We start from the raw sequence: 20,983 nt of genomic DNA, 5'->3' as shown, positions 1-20,983 counted from the left end.
ACAGGCAGCTACAAAACAAAGAAACCCAACAGGACTCATTAAAAAAGACTCCAACACCCAAAGTGTGGAAAAAAAGAACAAATCAGACAAACATTAAAAAGTAAACAAATAGCATTCAGAACTAAAGTTCACAAAAGTGAGTCCACGGCCACGAAGCCAGTTCATCTCTGGAGCCGGTCCAGGAGGGCAGTAGTTGCAGGCCACAGCCTCATTTCAGTGCAAAGGGGAGAAAACCTTGTGGAGCATTGAGCTGAACACCAGCCTGTCCCTCGGCTCTGGCTCTGACATCCCCGACCTTTTAAATCCGGCCTGGCACTTACATCGGCCAAATATCAGCTCGCTCCTTGCTCTTGGCCCGGGCTCCGCCGCCTTGGCTTGGCCTGTAGCCTCAGCATAGCCGCGACCGTACTGCATGTTTGAGTCACCAGCTCACCGAATCCCCAGAGCATCGCAAAAATGCCAGGTCGTACAGGAGCTTCAAAAACACAACTCTGAAAGGGAAGTTGATTACAGTGATCATCGACAAAAAAAAAGTGTGATTAATAAAGTACCTGTAGTATGTTTGTTTGCTGCCAGTAAGGCGTCACTGTGTCTCACCAGCACCATCTTAAATTATCTTAACCTAGGCACTGACTGTCTCCAGCTGACACCACCCCTCAAGATTACACTACCTTCCATGTGACCTGCGTCATCAAACCTGTTGTCCATGGACTTCTCAACCCAGCTGAGCCTGAACCTCCGGAACATGGGATGGTGGAAGGTGGGTCAGTGTTCACTAGTTGCTGGATTCATATCATCATGGACGGTGTGTGCGTCACTTGGTCAGCAGGAAGGGTATGTCCCAGAGGAGAGTTCTGGGGAGCTGCCGGGTAACATCTTGGATCCAATGCACATCTTTCCTATAGGAACGATGTAAACAAGGTTGAAAGAGTGCAGACAAAATTTATAAGGATGTTTCCAGATCGGAAGGACCTAATTTATAAGGGAAGATTGAATAGGTTAGGATTATATTTAGAATGTAGAAGACTGCGAGGAGATTTGATAGAAGTACACAAAATTATGAGGTTTATAGATAGGATAAATGCAAGCAAGCTTTTTCCACTGAGCTTGGGTATGACTACTGTTACATAACCCGTAACGGGGTAAAAATGACCAGCAGAGATGGTCACACCTGGAGTCTGAGTCTTCCGTTAAAAACCCTATTTCATTGATAACTATGTGAGAAAGTAATATAAAACAAGATAAGGTAAACAGGTTAGAAAAGTATATGCAAATATAAGTGAATGAATAAAGTTCCCAAGCTTCTCCCAGCTCAGGTGATTAGATGATACAGTCTTACAGTGGTATGTTAGGTAGTCAGTTCAGTTCTGGAATTTGATTGGAGTAGCGTTGGAGAGAGAGAGAGAGAGAGAGAGAGAGAGTGTTGTTTTGTCTTCCCAGTGCCAATGCCTTCGATCTTCCACATTGTCCTCCTGCTCCCGATACTTACAGTCACCGACTGTGACCAGAAAAAGAGGATGCCGTCTTCACATCGTACCGCTATCAACCCAGACAAGGGTTGAACACACCGATAGCATTCCACCGGTCACTCCTTTGTCCACACTGTGAGCAAAACCCCCAGCTTTGTCGTGGGCACACAAAGCTCAACCAGTGTCTTCCTTGGTGTCCTGCATGTCTGATTATAAAGCCAACTGACCTTGTATATATTCCACAAGTACTGATCACAAGCTATCCATCATATAGTTCCGCCTTTCAGTTTCCAAGGCAACTCACAGACTTTCTCTCTCTCCGTTGCTGAAATAGCACACACGCTGTTCGCTCCCTCTCTCTCTCTTTTTAAAGGAACAGTCCACTTAGAATAATCCTTCAGATCTTGTCACACTACAATCAGAGTTTATGGGTTAAGGATGGAAGTTGAGAAGTTTAAGGGAACATGAGAGGGCACGTCTTCACTCAGAGGGTCGTGAGAGTGCGGAACGAGTTGCCAGTGATGAGAGTTTGAGTAGGTACATGGATAGTAGAGATATGGGGAGGCTACGGTCCGGGTGGAGGTTGAGTAGACAGTTTAAATGGTTTTGCATGGACTAGATGGGCTGAAGGGCCTATTTCTGTGCTGTACTTCTCCATGACTTTGATAAGATCCACCAGGCTCACCTGAATTGGCCTGGGTGATCGGTGGCAGGCTGACAGGCCTGATCCCACTGCATCTCCCAGCCTCCACCCAGCTAATATGATTTTGCCAGCCTCTTGTTCCAGACTCTTCTCCTGCCGTGTATTTAACCACAGTCCTTGTTTACTCATCGAACCAGCTGGTCTCAACCAGTTGCTCCTAGCTATCACCCTCCCTGCCTGATGTTGCCCTTGGTGCCAGTTGCGGTTAGTCTTGTTTCTTCTTGTTTTGTAGCCCCTCCTGGCTTGTTATTTTGTGCTCTATAATTAAGGGAGTTTCTCTGTGTGAAAATCGCCTCTGCTTTTGGGTCAAGCCTGCTTTACAACTCTGTGTCAGCCAATAAGTGTCGATATGTCAACTGGCAACCCTAAGTTGCCCAAGTGTGTGGATAGGGGAACAAAAATAAAACAAGGCGAGGTTGATGATGATGTGAAAGGAAATACAACTGCGATTGCTCTACTGAGGGATTTGCTCTGTCGGGTGCTGGAATAGTTCCAGTGGGCTGAATGGCTTTCTGTACTGTCAATATTTTCCACCGTAATACTCCAAAACAAGTGTGTGAGTGGTAGCAGCGACGTATTTAATCGAGGATCAAAATGCTTCATGTTTTTTTAACAAAGAAATTTAAAAGCAGGATAGAACCATAGAATGATACAGCACAGAAACAGGCCTTTTGGCCCTTCTTGCCTGTGCCGAACCATTTAGGATCTTTTAACTATGTCAGCAAAAAAGAAATTGCCATGTTCTAGATCAGCAGTTATTCAGAGTTGTAATGTACTTTGCGTCCACAGACATTAGAAGTAGTTATAAATGTGTGACTATATTTCTTACACATTGGAATTCTGACCGAATGGGGAATTCTTAACTTTCATCGTGATTTCATTGTTTTGTCCTTGGAGGCAAAGAATTTTCTTTTGTTAGAACGTGAAGATTCTGTTCCAAAAGGTGGTGCCTTTGGAATGAAATAATTAAATACGATCATTTCCAAAACAAAGCAAGAAACGTTGGATACACACACATAAAAAGCTGGAGGAGCTCAGCATTCCAGGCAGCATCTATGGAAAAGAGTACAATCAAGTTTTCTGGCCGAGACCCTTTGGCAGGAATGGAGAAAACAAACTGAGCAGATTTAAAAAGTGGGGTGGGGGGGGGGGAAGAGAGAAATACAAGTTGTTTTGGGGAAACCTGAAAGGGGAAGGGAGGAAGTAAAGAGCTGGGAAGTTTATTGGCGAGAGACAGAAGGCCATGGAAGAAAGAAATAAATGGGGGGGGGCACCAAAGGCAAAAGTCGGGCAAGAAGATAAGGTGGGAGAGAAAAAGGGGGTGGTGGGAAATCCTGGAGGAGGGGGTGGGGGGCGCATTACCAAAAGGTTGAGAATTGATGATCATGCCATCAGGTTAGAGGTTACCCAAACGGAATATAAGGTGGTGTTCATCCTGACAGTGGAGGAGGCCATGGATGGATATAAATGGGAATGGGAAGCGGAATTAAAATGGGTGGCCACTGGGAGATCCCACTTGTTCTGGCAGACAGAGAGTAGGTGCTCGGCGAAATGTTCTCCCAATCTACATCGGGTATCACCGATATCGAGGAGGCAACACTGGGAGAACCGGATACAGGAGATGACCCCAACAGACTCACAGGAGAAGTGTCACCTCACCTGGAAGGACTGTTTGGGGCCCTGAATGGTAGTGAGGGAGGAGGTGTAGGGGCAGGTGTAGCACTTGTTCCGCTTGCAAGGGTAAGTGCCAGGAGTGAATGGACAAGGGACTTGCGTAGGGGGCGATCCCTGCGGAAAGCATAAGGTTGGCGGGGGTGGGGGTGGGAGGGAGTTGCGCTTTGTGGTGGAATCCCATTGGAGGTGGTGGCAGTGACAGGGAATTATGTGGTGGACGCGGAGGCTGGTGTGGTGATAGGTGAGGGCAAGAGGAACACTACCCTGTTAAGGTGGCGGGAGGATGGGGAAATAGCAAACGTGCGTGAAAAACGTGCATGCTTGAAAGAGATGCTGTTGAGGGCAGCGTTGATGTTGGAGGAAGGGAACCCCTTTCTTTGAAAAACGAGGACATGATCTCCTTCGTTCTGGAATGAAAAGTCTCATCCTTTGGATGAGTCGGATATATTCAACTCATTAGAGATCATTGACCTGGAACGTTATCATTGCTTCTCCGTCCTGACCTGCTGAGTAGTTCCAGTGATGATTTGTTTTCTTTCAGGTTTATACTTTGAGTTTTATTTTCATTTCCGATGATCATCCGATGACTTCGTTTCGCGCAGTCATGAAAAGGTCCCCGTTGCCTCCCTGCAGTACTGATCCTCCAAGGGAGGGGTCGCCACGGCGAAATCCTTCCTTCAAATAAGGTACGTCACGGCTATAGTCCCACCTTCAAGATCTACGATTGGTCAGGATTTTCATCGTCAGCATTTAATGGCTATTTTGGTTGTCACTCAAAGAGACAACCAGCGCGTCTCGATGTCACGGGAGGAAGTGTTCCCTGTTGGGATTAAGCGGTGATTGAAAAGAGGCGGGAGTGCGGGAGTGCGGGAGGTTGTTTCTTCAATTTCCTCAGGTCCGTACAGCTGGGTGTGAATCGTAGAGTATGTCCCCCGAGATCGTGTTAAAGCGGAAGTTCACGAGAATCAGCTCCACACTTTGTGTGTGTGTTGGTGGGGGTTGTATGGGTGCCGTGCCCAGTTGAGGTGGGGTGTTTATTTGTGTTGTGCATGGTGGGGGATTCGTAGGTGCTATTCCCAGTAAAGGGAGGGGGGTGGGTCATGGGTGCCATGCTCAATAAGGGAGTTTCATAAAATCAGCAAGGGTGGGGGACGAGGAGGGCTCATGGGTGCTGTGCTTAATGGTCTGGGTTTCTTGCCTGCTGTGCCCATTGCTGGAGAAGTTCATATGGGCACTGCACAATGGGTGTGGAGGGTGTGTTCTCGAATCCTTGCCCAAGAGGGATGGGTTCATGGGTACTGTACCCAGTGGGGGAAGGCTCATGGGAGCCCTGTATTTTGCTGGGATTCTCCAGTATTGAAGAGGGGGCTTACCTGCTGTAATAGCAGAGAACCCGTGTTTATTCTGCCCTCACATGGGACCTCACGGTTTCTGTGTACTCACTGGCAGGCGGTTTGTGTATAATATCTAGTGGTAGATGGTTCACGAGCACTGCGGGCATTGGTTGGACGCTAGTGTGTGGTTCTGCTCAACCACGGGAGGTTTGGAGCTCGTGGGGCCTCTCAGGGGTGTATGGGTACTGTGTGCCCAGTGGATGGAGAGCAGGAGCAGTGCCCACTTGTTGGAGAACTGTGGGTTGTGTGCACTAAATGTTGGGGAGTTGGAGACCATGGGCTGGGCAGATACAGGCCCATACGTGATAGGTGCTGTGTGATAGATCAGAATCAGGTTTATTGTCACTGACATTAGATGTAAACTGTGCTGTTTTGTAGCAGCAGAACTGTCCAGGCAGAACACATTACCATAAGTTGCAAAAAAAGTAAATAGTGGGAAAGAGGAATAGAGAGGACTGTTCAGAAATTGGATGGCAGTGGGGATGAAGCTGTTCCTAAACATGGGTCGTGGGCTTTTGTGCCCACAATTGGGTGGCCTTCGAGCAATGTACATACTGGGGTGCGACTCGTAGATATTGCATGCCTACAGCTGAGGTGACTCGTGGACATCGTGAACTCCTGGTGGGATGTCTCTGCCGGGCACTCACTGATGGTTGAGATTCATTGGCTTAAGAGTGATTTCCTCGGATGTCTGGTGGGCATTGCGTGAAAGAGTGAACCGTTAAAGTTCTATGGAAAAATAGCTTTCATTAAAGCTCGTGTCTTGTTTGTCTTGATTGCGTTGAGGTGTCTATAGTGTTGATATGGAGGATGGTTCCTATGATGGAGGAAGTCATAGACCAGAGTATACACCCTCAGAGTAGAGGGGGGTTTGTTTTAGAACCGAGATGAGGAGGAATTTCTTTAGCCAGAGAGTGGTGAATCTGTGGAATTCAATGCCTTGGGTGGCTATGGAGGCCATCATTGAGTATGTTTAAAGCAGAGATTGCTCGGTTGTTGATTAGTCAGGGCATGAAGGGCTACAGGGAGAAGGCAGGAGATTGGCCTGAGAGGGAAATGGATCAGTCATGATGAAATGGTTGAGCAGACTTGATGGGCCAAATGGCCTAATTCTGCTCCTATCTCCTATGGTCTTAATTCTATGAGATGTAATAGCTGCCCAAAGAGTAATTTGTTAATCCTCTTTGCTTTTACAGCGCACTAGGAATTACACTCCTGAGCTGGTAGTTTAGGAGACTGTGAAATGAATGGTACGCTAATCCCAAATACTCCATTTGCCGTGGATTTCTGGCAGATTCGAAAATGCAGCCACATCCGTTTGTTCTTCCTTTCCCACTTGCATAGTGATCACACGTCGGGTCTCTCTTCTACCTGGAACAGATCCATATACTGTTCTCCCATTACTGCCAAGTTGTTGCAATGGAAGTTTCAGGTGAGGATTTTGCAGTGTATCATGTAAAATCTTTGCAAGTTTTCTCCTCTTTAAACTCAAATACTAAATTTGTTGACAATTGACTAGCCGTTCCATTGTGGAGGATCCCATCCAAGCCATAATCTAAATGACTTTTACTGAAGCCCATCAGCCCTACTGGGCCATAGGCCACTGACAGCAACTCCCCAGATTTCTCTGTCCTGGGCCAGTCTTACACGTTCTCCCAGGTTTAGCCCATCTTCTCCTTCCTCTCCCGGGGATGAGATCTTTGGAGGTTTTGTTGGCATTTCTGTAGCTCTGGGTTTTTACGGGATGGGGTTACTAACCCAGTGCCCAATCCTCCTCCTTTCACCGGGTTGGGACCGTCCATGGTAAAATTCTAAATTGTGCAGGATTAGTTATGGACTGAAACAGACAATTCCTTTGTTGTTCTCAATATAGTTTAGAGAAGAATCCTCTGTCCGGCTTGTGTGTGCAAAATGGCTGAAACACAAATTTTAAGAGAACCCATTTCCCTATTTGAAAACAACTGGTATCAGGTTGTGCAATTTCCTATTTCTTGTTCGTTCTTAATTGCCCTGAGGTCATTGAAATCTAACCATGGAATTCAGCATTTCATCGTGATCCAATCCCTACCCCTTTCTAGTGCATCATTATTGTATACTTTCTTTTCTTGATGTTCCCTTAATGAAAGTTTGAACATGAATTTTAGCACTTAATCACCAAACTTCTCTGCTCCTAAACACATCTTTCTCAAACATGAGATTCTGCAGATGCTGGAAATCCAGAGCAACACACACTGAGGAACTCAGTAGGTCAGGCAACATTGATGGAGAGGAATAAACAGTTGAGATTTTGGGCTGAGATCCTTATCAGATCTCAACGAAGGATCTTGGCCTGAGGCGTTGACTGTTTATTCCTTTCCACTGATCTGTCTCAACACTTTGAAATTTAGCATCATCAACTTTTTGTTTTTTATCTTCTGTCATTAACTCCTTATAGAACATATTTGCCATTTCCTCGAAACAGCCTGAATTTTCTTCTTGCACTGCACTGTCTCAAATGATTCTGTGATCTCCAGGGTTCTGATAAACAGTGTTGCTTTTCTTCACATTTCAGGTTGGTGTTCTAAATATCTAATTCTTTCCTGACCATCACTGGTCTGATCTGTGAAAAGACTAAATTTTTTTGACTATCTTTCGTCACTTTGCTTGCTGGGTATTGACTCTGTCAGTCACACTGCAGCCTTCAACAAAGTTTCTTCTCAGAATTCTATTGAGACTTACTTAGGGTTCCATTTATATTTGCCCCAGCACGTGCCCTGGTCCCTGCTAAAACATAATAAGACTGAGCAGAGCTCATGTGCAATTTAGGAAAGGAAAACCTTGTTTCGTAATCTGTTGGTGATCTGAGAATGTGATTAGTAGAATAGTAGTGGGAGAGTCAGTGAATGTGTATTTGGATTTTTTTTTAGAAAGTGTTTGGAAAGATCTTGCGTAGGAGAACATTGTATAGGATCTATACAACGTCTGCAGAGAGGCGTTGGCAGTGTTGGTGCGCCAAGGAGGCATGCAGTTGTTACATACCACGTGGGTATCTTGTGACTGTCTTATGACCATGATGTAATTGATTATCTGGTGAGCATGATGTAATGGTCTGGTGATGGTGGGGTGATGTAATTAATCTTAAGTCAAAGGTTATTGCCGGCAGTTTTGCTAAATACTGCCACTTGTGATTTGGTTTCTACCTTTGCAATTCAGTTGGAGAGTGAAGAATTCATCGAAGTACGGGAACCCGAAGGATCGAGAAAAGTTGGTGTTGTCGGTGGTAAAACAGGATTGACGTTATTTAATCTTCGGTCAAGGAATTAGTAACCTGCATCCAATATAGCTCCTGCATTGTGAAAGCAGAAAGAGCTGGACGCAGCGTTTCGCCAAGAAAAGGTCAGTGCCTTTAAGCCGTTTTAATTTCCTTCATCGTAGATCCTTCGGGCAAGGTATATTTCGGCGGGGATCAGCAGAAATGTCACGTCGTCGTGGAATTCGTTACTTCAGGAAAGTCTCTCCTAATTGACTGTATAAATCATTTTTGGACTTTCGTATTTACCACTTTAAGAACTGTGTTCGCATTTATTGCTTTAAGAACTGTTCGAGTTGCTGTTTAGTAGTTAGCTTCCGGTTAAGTTAGTTGTTTGGTTACTTTTCATTTTTGTTGAGTAGTGTTTAAATAAATGTTTTATTTGTTTATAAAAAACAGTCTCGATTCTATATTCATTGTTGCCCTATTGTAACACAGTCTAACAGCGAGTGTTTCATCTTCATTGCTTTTCTTGCGATTGCAATGCCCTTTTCAACAATGTTAATGTGGAATGCTGCGAGACTGATTCACTGACAGCGAGGGAGCTTCGGAGCGAAGACTAGGCCTCAAGCCGAGCAATTGCCTATTTACAGCCGCCAGGAGAGAGTTGTTGGAGCCGGTATGCTCCACTGGAGGCAGTGTGGTGCGGCGTCCATGCCGGAGCTGGTGCTGCCCCCAGTGTTCACTCAGAAGAAGACAAGCCATATTGTGTTGAACTGCAGACTGCTGTAACGTTCGTATATTCAGGGCCCTGGACTTTTTTAGTGTGACTGTATTTTACTGATCATTTCTATGTGCTTGGTGCATCTTTGCCGTCGGATGTTCCAAAGTTGACTGAAGAGACAATGAAGTGTCATCTGCTGTTGACATGTTGTGAGGGCTGACAAATTGGAGCAGATCCAAGTTCCTCCTCAGGCAGAAGTTTATATGTTTCATCACCAACCTCTCACAACACTTCATCACACTGAATGTAAGTACTATTGGATGATAGTCTTTGAGGCAGGTTATCACATTCTTCTCAGGCACCGGTATAAGGGAAGTCTGCTTGAAGCAGGTGAGATCCTCATACTACTGCCGCAGGAGGCTAAAGATCTCGATGAACACTCCAGCCAGTTGATCATCACAAGTCTTCAGTACTCGGCCAGGTACACTGTCCGGGCTGGGTCCTTTCTGAGGGTTCACCCACCTGAGGGATGCTCTCACGCTGGCCTCAGCAACTGAAATCAAAGGGTCATTGAGGGCTGTGGGAGTTTGTGAAGATGCCTTCATGTATTGATGGTCAATGTGAGCATAAAAGGCATTGAGCTCATCTGGGAGCAAAGCTTGTTTGTCACCTCCATCGCTTGGCTTCACTTTGTAGGAGATGATAGCATTCAAACCCTGCCACTGCTGTGGAGTATCCTCAGTGATTCAGGTCTTTTCCCCGGGGGTCTGGTGTCCAAAACTAAATGGAAGAGGTTAGAGTTTTAAAGGTGTTCTGATAGGTAGCGTCTTTAGACATTTGGGAATGAATACATAGAGGAAGTGGTTGGGGTGAGTACCACTGCAACATTTAAGAGGCATTTTGATGGGTACCTGAGGTGAAGTGTTGGAGGGTTGTGGGCTAAATTTGAGCAACTGGGACTAGTCGGGAGGATGCTGTGGTTGGCATGGACCCATTGGGCCAAAGGGGGAATAATAGTTCAGCACAGATTAGAGGGGCTGCAAGGCCTGTTTCTCTGCTGTTGTCTCTATGAGTCTGAATTTCAGGATTGATGCTTGGGCCCCGCTTTTCACAATCCCCTGCAATAGAAGGAAACAAATGTCATGTTTCCAATTTGCTTATGATACTAAGACAGGTGAGATTGTGAATATAACGAGGCTGCAAGTATGGATAAGATGAGTGAATGGGTGAGAACACAGGTGGAGGATAATGTGGGGGGGGGGGAAGGAATTGAGGTTGTCCACTTTGGTTCACATAGCAAAAACGATTGTTAAATGCTGAGAGATTGGATAATGTTGAGTATCAAAGGGATTTGAAGAAGAATGAGAAGAGATCTCATTGAACGTATTTTTGAGAAAAGTATGAAAGGGTTTGGCAAGCTAGATCAGGGATGATGTTTTGTCAGGTTGAGGCATCTAGCTGTAGTTTCAGAATAATGAGTAGACTGTTTAGGAGTGAGATGAGGAGAAATTGCAGCTTCCTTCCTTACCTCTCCTTCACATCTTCCTGAATTCGAATACTCTGTGATCTTCTCTGCTTGGTCAGTGAATGTTGCATTTTAAATCTTTATAATCCTGGAGCTTCCTCCAGAACTATCTCCATCGTAGCTATTTTCCCTCAAAAACCTACTAACAGATTTTCTTTTTAATTGAGCTCAGCTTACCTGTTTGATCCATATCATTCTTTAATCTGAAAGTTATATCAAAAGAAACATTTCGCACAGGGGATCCCAACCTGGGGTCCCTAGGTTAATGGTAGGGGACCTTGGCATAGAAACCTTTGGGAACCCCTGGTCTAGAATGTTGTGTCATTATTTAAGGTTTTAAACTTAATTTAGTACTATATCTGATTTTATACTATGGCAAAAATGTCACATTTGTTAATGTGTTTTCAATAAGCGATCTTGTTTTATTTTTATCAATAGGTGGAGGAAAGATTGATCCACCCACTTGAGATAGGAGAGAATCACCTCTTATATCTTGATGAAGTTGGAAAAGAGACCATGACTGTGACATTGATTGACAGCAATCACTGTCCTGGCTCTGTCATGTTCCTGTTTGATGGCTATTTTGGCACCATTCTATACACAGGTATGCATATAAGCTTACTTTCCTGCCGGTCCTGTTGCAGGACATTGACCCAAAACATCAACCATCCCTTTGGCTCCACAGGTGCTGCTTGACCTGGTTATTTTCAGCAGTTTTTGCTCTAGATCCCAGTATCTGCATTCTCACCCCCTTTAATATGACACACCAAATCATCAGTGGTACAGTGAATTTGTTTTAGAACTCACATAATTAGTTAAATGTGGATCACCTCCACATCTTCAAGTGGAGAGTCAAGGTGTTTCAATTGATTGTAGTAAAAATACACCTGTATCTGGAAGGTCGCACTGCTGGTAAGTCGGTATCCTGGCAAAAATTACACCACAAAGACAAAAGAACACACCAGGCAACTCCGCTAAAAGGTTATTTTGAACATTGGGAGATGGATACAAGAAAATTTCCCTGTCACTGAATACCCCTTGGAGTATGGTTGAGTCAATCATCAAGAAATCAAAAGATATGGCACAGCTGTAAATCTGTCTAGAGCAGGCAGTGTTAAAAAAACTGAGTGACCATACAAGGAGGGGACTGTTGAGGGAGGCCACCAAGAGACCTATGACATCTCTGGAGGAGTTTCAAACTTCAGTGGCTGAGATGGGAGAGACTGTGCATACAACTGTTGCCTGGGTGTTTCACCAGTCACAGCTTTATGGGAGAGTGGCAAAGAAAAAGCTGCTGTTGGGGGCCAAAAAACATGTGAAATCTTGGCTAGAGTTTGCCAGAAGGCATGTAGGAGACTCTGTAGTCAAATGGAAGAAGGTTCTGTCGTCCAATGAAACCAAAATTGAGTTTCTTGTCCATCAAATTAAGTGCTATGTTTGGTGTAAGCCAAACATCGCACATTATCAAAAACCCACAAGACGTACAAAAAAGCTGGATGAACTCAGCAGTTCGGGCAGCATCCGTTGAAAGGAGCAGTCAACGTTTCGGGTCGAGACCCTTCATCAGGACTACCATCCATACCATGAAGCATGGTGGTGGCTGCATCATGCTGTGGGGATGCTTCACTGCAGCAGGCCCTGGAAGGCTTGTGAAGATAGAGGGTAAAATGAATGCAGCAAAATACAGGAAAAACCTAATGTAGTCTGCAAGAGAACTGCGACTTGGGAGAAGATTTGTTTTCCAGCTAGACAATTACCCCAAGCATAAAGCCAAAGCTACACAGGAATGGCTTAAAAGCAACAAACTTAATGCCTTTGAGTGGCCAAGTCAGAGTCCAGACCTCAATCCAATTGAGAATTTGTGGCTAGACTTGAAAAGGGCTGCTCACTCATGATCCCCATGCAATCTGACAGAGCTGGAACAGTTTTGTAAAGAAGAATGGGAAAAAATTGCAGTGTCCAGATGTGCAAAGCTTATAGAGACCTATTCACATAGACTCAAGGCTGTGATTGCTGCCAAAGGTGCATCTCCTAAATACTGACTTGTAAGTGGTGAGTAATAATGCAATCAATTATTTTGTGTTTAATAATTGTAATAAGTTTAGACCAGTTTGTAGAAATTAGTTTTCACTGACACGAATGAGCCTTTTTTTGTTGACCAGTGTCAAAAAAGCCAGATTAAATCCACTGTGTTTCAATGATGTAAAACAATAAAACATGAAAACTTCCAAGGGAGATTAATACTTTTTATAGGTATTGTATATATAACAGAAAATGAACACTAAGAAAAATTAGTCAGGAAGAACCCAGCTGGAAGACACTGCACATCTCAATAACAAATTGAGTCAAGTCACAGCCAAGTGCCCTTTAACTGAGGCTCATGCAGGTCGTACCCTACAGCTCAGGCCCACTTTGCAGTCCTCACATCACACATAGAATGCTTTTGTGCAAGTGACAGCAAAATGTGCATGGAATGCCATTTGTCATCACCACATGCCAGGCATATTTGCTGGAGAAAGACCAACTTAAGGAAGTTTGCAATTAGTGCACTAGTAAGAACATAGAAAACCTACAGCACAATACAGGCCCTTTGGCCCACAATGCTGTTCCAGACATGTACTTTAGAAGTTACCTAGGATTACCCATAGCTCTCTTTTTCTAAGCTCCATGTACCTATCCAGGAGTCTCTTAAAAGACCCTATTGCATCTGCCTCCTCCACCCCTGCTGGCAGCCTATTCCACACAATCACAACTCCCTACGTTTTTAAAAAAAAAAACACCACCACCACACACAACAATAACTTGCCCCTGGCATCTCCTCTGTACCTACTTCCAAGCACCTTAAAACTTGCCTCCTCTTCTGGCAACCATTTCAGCCCTGGGAAAAAGCCTCTGACTATCCAGGCAATCAATGCCTCTCATCATCTTATATACTTTTGTCAGGTCATCTCTCATCCTCTGCCGCTCCATGGAGAAAAGGCCAAGTTCACTCAACCTGTTCTCATAAGGCATGCTCCCCAATCCAGGCAACATCTTTGTAAATCTCCTCTGCACCCTTTCTATAGTTTCCACATCCTTCCTGTCGTGAGCCGACCAAAACTGAGCACGGTACTCCAAGTGGGTCTGACCAGGGTCCTATATAGCTGTAACATTACCTCTCGGCTCTTAAACTCAATCCCATGATTGATGAAGGCCAATGCTCCATATGCCTTCTTAACCACAGAGTCAACCTGCGCAGCAGCTTTGAGTGTCCAATGCACTCGGACCCCAAGATCCCTCTGATCCTCTGCACTGCCAAGAATCTTACCATTAATACTATATTCTGCCATCATATTTGACCTACCAAAATGAACCACCTCACACTTACCTGGGTTGAACTCCATCTGCCACTTGTCAGCCCAGTTTTTCATCCTGTCAGTGTCCTGCTGTAACCTCTTGACAGTCCTCCACACCATCCACAACACCTCCAATCTTTGTGTCATCAGCAAATTTACTAACCCATTCCTTCACTTCCTCATCCAGGTCATTTATCAAAGTCACGAAGAGTAGGGGTCCCAGAACAGATCCCTGAGGCACACCACTGGTCACTGACCTCTATGTAGAATATGACCTGTTATTGAGGTTGATGTACAAAACATGCAGTATTTCTCACTTAATATCTTTCTCTTGTCACTATTATCACATATATGTCACTATTTTCTTGTGGGCATACTCTAAATCTATAGAATAATAACCATACTAGAATCAATGAAAGGCTGTCCAATTAGGGTGTTCTACCAGAGAGCAGAGGACAACAAACTCTGCAAATACATAAAGAAGAAATAATAATACATAAATAAGCAACTAATATTGAGAACATGAGATGAAGAGTCCTTGAATATAAGTCTGTAAGTAGTGGGAATATTTCAATGATGTGGCAAGTGAGTTTGAGCGAAGTTAACTCCTTTGGTGCAAGAAATCCTGCGGAAGGAGTTGGGCTCAGAACGTCAACTGTTTTTTTTTTCCATAGATGCTGCCTGGCCTGCTGAGTTCCTCTAGGATTTTGTGTATGTTACTTTGGTTCAAGCGCTTAATGGTTGAGGGGCAGTAACTGTTTCTGAACCTGGTGGTGTGAGGCTTCTGTATCTCCTTCCTGATGGCAGTAGTGAGAAGAAAGTATGACCTGGGTGGTGGGGATCCCTGATGATGGATGCTGCTTTTCTGCAACAGTATTTCAGGTAGATGTGCTCAATGATTGGAAGTGCTTTAACCGTGATGTCACCATCCCTGATGCACTGATAGGCTTCCTAAAGCTAAGTGTCCAAATCTGGACACAAATTTCCAACTATGACATACTGAATAGTTTATAAATTTAATGGGACTTTTTAAATTATCCACAGAAAAATGTGTTAAGTTATATTAACTTTAAAACAAAGTGTGGGTAGAATTTAAAAGAAAAAGCATGAGGCTGTGAAAATCAGTTTAGGTAACAGTACTTTGATGAATTTTCTTTTAGCGGATTTCCGTTACACACCCACCATGTTCTGCAATTCTCCACTGAGCACAGAGAAAAGAATAGATATTCTCTACCTGGACAATACAAACTGTGATCCTGAGTGTGTGGTGCCTTCCCGTGAAGATGCTACTGAACAGATCAAAGAAATAATCAATGCTCACCCAGAACACAGTGTCGTAATAGGTAAGAAATGAAAACGTCTTTGTTTTCCTGATGCCTGCCTTCATTTTTATAAAGCAAATCCACACTGTCCCATCCCAATTCACCAAAGGTCCTAGTTTTTAATCATGCATTTTGGCGTGTGAAGTGTTTATTTCCAAATTATTGATGCTACACAGTCAGACCAGCCTAATCTGTTGATTTTAACTTCATCCTGAGCCTTTTGGCACTGTCAAGGGGCCTGTTTTTTCAAAAATATTGCTAGTAGAGTCCAGCACTTGGGTGGCTGTGACTACTTGTAGTCCAGGTATAAATGTGAATCATCCCCTTTGCTTATGTAGCACCCGTGCCCCCCATTTACCCCCGTTCACTTAGGGTGAACTGCCGCCACCCCGCTAATAGTGCAATACTTTGGTGTAAATACGGTGTAATGCCCCCCCAGTACACGCTCGCAACCCAAATGTCAGACAACACACCAAAGGCGAGTAAATAATTGCAACTTAGTTATTTCTTAGTGATGGGTTAGTAGAAACAGATAACCTAAAGGCGCCAAATCAGTAAGTTTATCAGTTTGTGCACATAATATTTTAATACATTGGAGCTCACACCTTCGGTTCAATCCACAACGACCTTCTGAGACTTCGGCTACTGTCCGAACCCCGGACGCCCAGTATTCGCTGCCCTGGAACTGCTGTCCGCTCCTCACACGGCTGTCCACTTGCCTCCCAAAAAAGACCACGAACTCCCGCTCAGCTTACACATACAAGATAGCATAACAATTCTCCATTGGTTAGTTCCCCCCCCCCCCCCCTTATCTGCAGTTATAACCCAAACATTCCAGACACAGAAACCCATTACAACATTAAATAACATTACAGAGAAGCCATTTCATTATAACAATACATTTTGTTAGCCTGAACAGTTAACACCACAGTTACTGGTACTGAGAGCCCTACACTTAGAGGAAAGGTAATGGGGGGGTGGGGGTGGGAATCACTTAGGTGCTTGATGAAAATTGATTTCTGAATGAAAGCATTGGTTTCTCTGTTGGTATTACCCTATCATTATGGAGGATATAATTCAGAATTGAAGCTTGGCAGCATTTGATGGGACTTGGATTTGGAAGTAAAAAGTCATTCTAGTTTAGCATTGAGAAAAAAATATAATGCTTGTTAACTTAACCTGTTTGAAAGGGTGCCCAGACTGAAAATGAGCAGAGATGACAGATTACAACTTTACAAAGGAATCCTCATCAGTGCTACCCTCTAATTGTTCAATATTTTTTAATATAATATGAAGCAATAAAGAAAGTTCCTTCCGACCTTCGATAACTGTTACAAGGAATTACCTGTGCAGATTGCTGGGTGAGAAATAAAATGGGCTTGACCACTTTGCTACTGCAGTGAACAGCCAATGAATATTGACCACCGGTGTGAGGAATGGAAAGTCATCGTTTCATTGACTTGCCTTCTCTCAATTCAAAGTTCAAAGTAAATTTATTATCAAAGTACATATATGTCACCATGTACAACCCTGAGATTCATTTTCTTGTGGGCCGCCACAGTAAATACAAAGAAACACAACAGAGTGAATGAAAAACCACACACAACAGAGATGGACAATCAACAATGTGCGAAAGACAACAAACTGCAAATACAAAATAAAAAGGAAATTAAGAGTAATAAATCAGCAAGAAATATCAAAAATTTGAGTTGTAGAGTCCATAGTTTGTAGAATCATTTAAGTTATTGCCTTACGAAGGAGGACACATACTGCAGGGGCTTTATACAACCGAAAACATGTTATGTTAGGTTGTGATCCGCTCTCTGTAACGGTTTCGTAGTTCCAGGAGTTGGGCTACTGTTGCTCCCAACAATTAATTTGCTCAATAGGAGAAAACTGACAATAATTTAGCAGTAATTTATTCTAAATTTATCTTTCTGTGCTTTGGGAACATCTGGAAAAAGTCACTGAGTTGTATCAAGACTTTGTGCAGGTAGTTTTTGATTGTACAATGGTGGCAGTTCTTCTGCTAATGGATGAAAAGGCCATTTCAAGTCCCATGCCAATACATAAATATAGATTCTAGATGTTAAACAAAGGCCAAGTGAACACTGGGCATTCATACTGCCAAAAGCGTGATCTGGTTCTTGTCATATTAAAGATGCACCATTGGTATTTTCCAGATGTCCTCCAGTGTCTGTCAATCAATGCCATATTTGAAGAGTAACCGCAATGACTACCCTTCAAAAATGGCATTGATTGAGAGGCACTCGAGGACATCTGGAAAATACCAATGGGTAATGAGTAATGATTGGGTAATGGTGCATCTTTAATGTGACAAGAACCAGATCATGCTTTTGGTTGCAGGAAGCGATCTGGGAATTGTCACAATGCAGTAGCTAGAGACAGTGATTGGACAATTGTCACGTTGCTGCTTGCAACTACTGCATTCCCTTCTTTTAACAGTCATTACTCTTCAAAAATGGTGTTGATTGAGAGGCAGTCGAGGACATCTGAAAAATACCAATGATGCTATTTTATAGCATAGCTTTATTTTCTTTCTTCCTTTTGTTGCTTTTATCTTCTGAAACTGTAAAAAAAAATGTTGTGTAGATTATGCCTGAGCTGTTTCTTCCTATAATTACAGGTCTATATAACTTGGGCAAAGAATCCTTGTTAATAGAGCTGGCTCTGGCATTCAAAACCTGGATTGTGGTGAGTCCTCGCAGACTTCAGATGTTTCAGCTGCTGAGACTGAGCAATGTGTTCACTTCAGAGATCGGGGCTGGAAGAATCAGTGTGGTAGATCAGAATGAAATTAACCGACTTAATATGGTTCAGTGGAATCAAACGTGCCCTACGATTGCCATTATCCCAACAAGCCGCAGAATAAAACTCGCACACAAAGACATTCACGTAATTCCCTATTCGGATCATTCCTCCTTTCAGGAACTGCAGGAATTTGTGGCCAGGCTGAAGCCCTGTTCCATTAGGCCTATAGTGAAAGGAAAGGCATGCCACGCCTACTTCTCCCAGTGTCTTAGTACAAGTGATGAGTTGAAGCCAATCCAGGTTCCAGAAACAGTAGAAAGATGCATGAAGAAGAATTCGAAACATAATGAGGTGCTGCCTCATCGGTTTTTAAAATCAAGACCTCTGGATGTTCCTCGGGGTGTAGTGTTTGAGTCACCAGAGAAAGGCCTGCATGACTGCGATGGAGCTGCTGATCTCTGTACAGAGGAGCTGAGTTGGTGCTACGCTAGTCTGAAATCTTTTGATGCTGTTGTTGAACAATATTTTAAGAGGAGGAATAAGCGAAAGGTGAGAAACATGTTGGATTAGATGAGAACAGCTGCATTGCAAAGACAACAGATTTGAAATGTTTATTTTACCAGCAATCACTTTATGAAAGTGCAATTATTTCTCATTCTCTAAACCCTATGAATTTTGGGGAACATTCCAAGTGCGTGTTAAATATAACTGGTTAAAGTTTTAGAAATGTATCAGCAGCAGCAGTCCTGTTCTTGAAAGCTGGCAAAGTGTAAAGAAAGTTTGAATCTTTCCACTCATTTTTTTAATGTATTCTTGGTTAACCTAATTCATTCTCAGTTTTAACAGTGTGCCCTCTATTGTCCAATTTCATTTTATCCGTGGGTATAATTTCTCAAGGTAGAGATATATTTAAAGGTATAAATATGGGCAATGAAGCCTATTGTGTTGCATCTATGTCATTATTCCAAAGTTCAAAGTAAATTTATTATCAAAGTACATATGTCACAATATACAACCCTGAGATTCATTTTCTTGCAGGCATACCCAATCTATAATAAAACAATAACCATAACAAAATCAATAGCGACTGCACCAACTTGTGCTTTCAACCAGTGTGCAAAAGATACAAACTGTTTAAATACAAAATAAAAGTAATATTAATAACTAAACAAGCAATAACTATTGAGAACAGGTGATGAAGAAGCCCTGATGGAGTGAAGTCATCTCCTCTGGTTTCCCTTAGAGTACCCACACATGCCATGTACATTGGAGAACCAGCACAGAGTTTCTCATTACCAGTTGTCTGGCCAGGTGATTTTAAATAACATTCAAAGGGGTTGCTGCTGTAGTGTGGTTCACTGATCTTTACCTAGCGAGGCCAGGGGGCATCTCTCAGACACTTTGTCATACCTGTCCCTTGAAGAGGACCCCACTCTCACCCATCAGAAAACGGTGTCCGACACCACTTCTGACCTCCGACTCTGGAGAACTCTCATCAACTCTCACCAAACTTGTAATTCCCTTACCTTGTACTGCTCGCTCCAATCCTCCGGAATGCATTGATGATGCAAAGATCATTGCCAGAGTCTTAGCAAGCTCCTCCCTCACCTCCCACAGTAGCTTGGGGTACATTTTGTCCGGTCCCGGCAACTTATCCAACTTGATGCTTTTCAAAAGCTCCAGCACATCCTGTTTCTTAACACTACGTGCTCAGTCTTTTCAGTCTGCTGCAAGTCATCACCACAATCACTTAGATCCTTTTCCATAGTGAATACTGAAGTAATGTATTCATTAAGTACCTCTGCTATTTCCTCCGGTTTCATACACTATCAGACTTGATAGGTCCTATTCTTTCACGTCTTATCCTCTTGCTCTTCACATACTTGTAGAATGCCTTGGGATTTTCCTTAATTCTGCCCGGCAAGACCTTCTCATGACCCCTTCTGGCTCTCCTAATTTCCTTCTTAAGCTCCTTCCTGGTAGCCTTACAATTTTCTAAATCTCTAACATTACCTAGCTCTCTGAACCTTTTGTAAGCTTTACTTCTTGACTAGATTTATTACAGCCTTTGTACAGCACTGTTCCTGTACCCTACCATAACTTCCCTGTCTCATTGGAACGTACCTATACAGAACTGCACACAAATATCCCCTGAACATTTGCCTCATTTCTTCCATATTTTTCCCTGAGAACATTTGTTTTCCATTTAAGCCTCCAATTTCCTGCCTGATAGCCTCATAATTCCCCTTACTCCAATTAAACGCTTTTCTAACTTGTCTGTTCCTATCTCTCTCCAATGCTATTGTAAAGGAAATATAATTATGATTACTATCTCCAGAATGCTCTCCCACTGAGAGATCTGACACCTGACCAGGTTCATTTCCCAATACCAAATCCAGTACAGTACAGCCTCTCCTCTTGTGGGCTTGTCTACGTACTGTGTCAAGAAACCTTCCTGAACACACCTAACAAACTCCACCCCATCTAAACCCCTCACTCTATGGAGATGCCAATCGATATTTGGGAAATTAAAATCTCCCATCACGCCAACTCTTATTATTTCACCTTTCCAGGATCTGTTTCCCTATTTGCTCCTTGATATCCCTGTTACTATTGGGCAGCCTATAAAAACACCCAGTAAAATTATTGACCTCTTCCTGTTCCCTAACCTCCACCCACAGAAACTCTGTAGACAACCCCTCCATGGCGTCCACGTTTTCTGTAGCTGTGACACTATCTCTGATCAACAGAGCCACGCTCTCACCTCTTGCCTCCCAACGTCCTTTCTGATATATCTAAAAACCCGGCACTTGAAGTAACCAATCCTTTCCCTGAG

The 20,983-nt window shown here is 43.4% G+C and overlaps 1 protein-coding gene across 4 annotated transcripts; it reads left to right on the top strand.

Annotated features, from left to right (window-relative positions):
* Positions 1-4,617: 4,617 nt before the first annotated feature.
* Positions 4,618-19,228, top strand: LOC140731994 (5' exonuclease Apollo-like). Of its 4 annotated transcripts, none has more exons than XM_073054054.1 (5): positions 4,618-4,682; positions 6,437-6,672; positions 11,157-11,322; positions 15,214-15,396; positions 18,023-19,228. In XM_073054054.1, exons 2-5 carry the CDS (start codon positions 6,484-6,486, stop codon positions 18,715-18,717), a joined length of 1,233 nt encoding a protein of 410 aa, XP_072910155.1. In that variant the 5' UTR covers positions 4,618-4,682; positions 6,437-6,483; the 3' UTR covers positions 18,718-19,228. The 4 variants fall into 4 exon arrangements, with proteins under 4 accessions (XP_072910155.1, XP_072910153.1, XP_072910154.1 ...); XM_073054052.1 differs by having other exon boundaries at positions 4,631-4,741; XM_073054053.1 differs by lacking the exon at positions 4,618-4,682 and adding an exon at positions 4,737-4,871.
* The last annotated feature ends 1,755 nt before the right edge of the window (positions 19,229-20,983 follow it).

Source organism: Hemitrygon akajei, chromosome 8, assembly GCF_048418815.1.
Source record: "Hemitrygon akajei chromosome 8, sHemAka1.3, whole genome shotgun sequence".
Classification (NCBI taxonomy): domain Eukaryota; kingdom Metazoa; phylum Chordata; class Chondrichthyes; order Myliobatiformes; family Dasyatidae; genus Hemitrygon; species Hemitrygon akajei.
Note: the sequence above shows the minus strand (reverse complement) of the source record. Positions and strands in the feature narration are given on the sequence as shown.

Coding starts and splice junctions, on each gene's coding strand:
- LOC140731994 (XM_073054054.1), top strand. CDS start 6,484: ATGAATGGTACGCTAATCCCAAATACTCCATTTGCCGTGGATTTCTGG. Junction 6,673..11,156: donor TGTTGCAATGGAAGTTTCAG/GTGAGGATTTTG, acceptor TTTTATCAATAG/GTGGAGGAAAGATTGATCCA. Junction 15,397..18,022: donor AGAACACAGTGTCGTAATAG/GTAAGAAATGAA, acceptor CTATAATTACAG/GTCTATATAACTTGGGCAAA.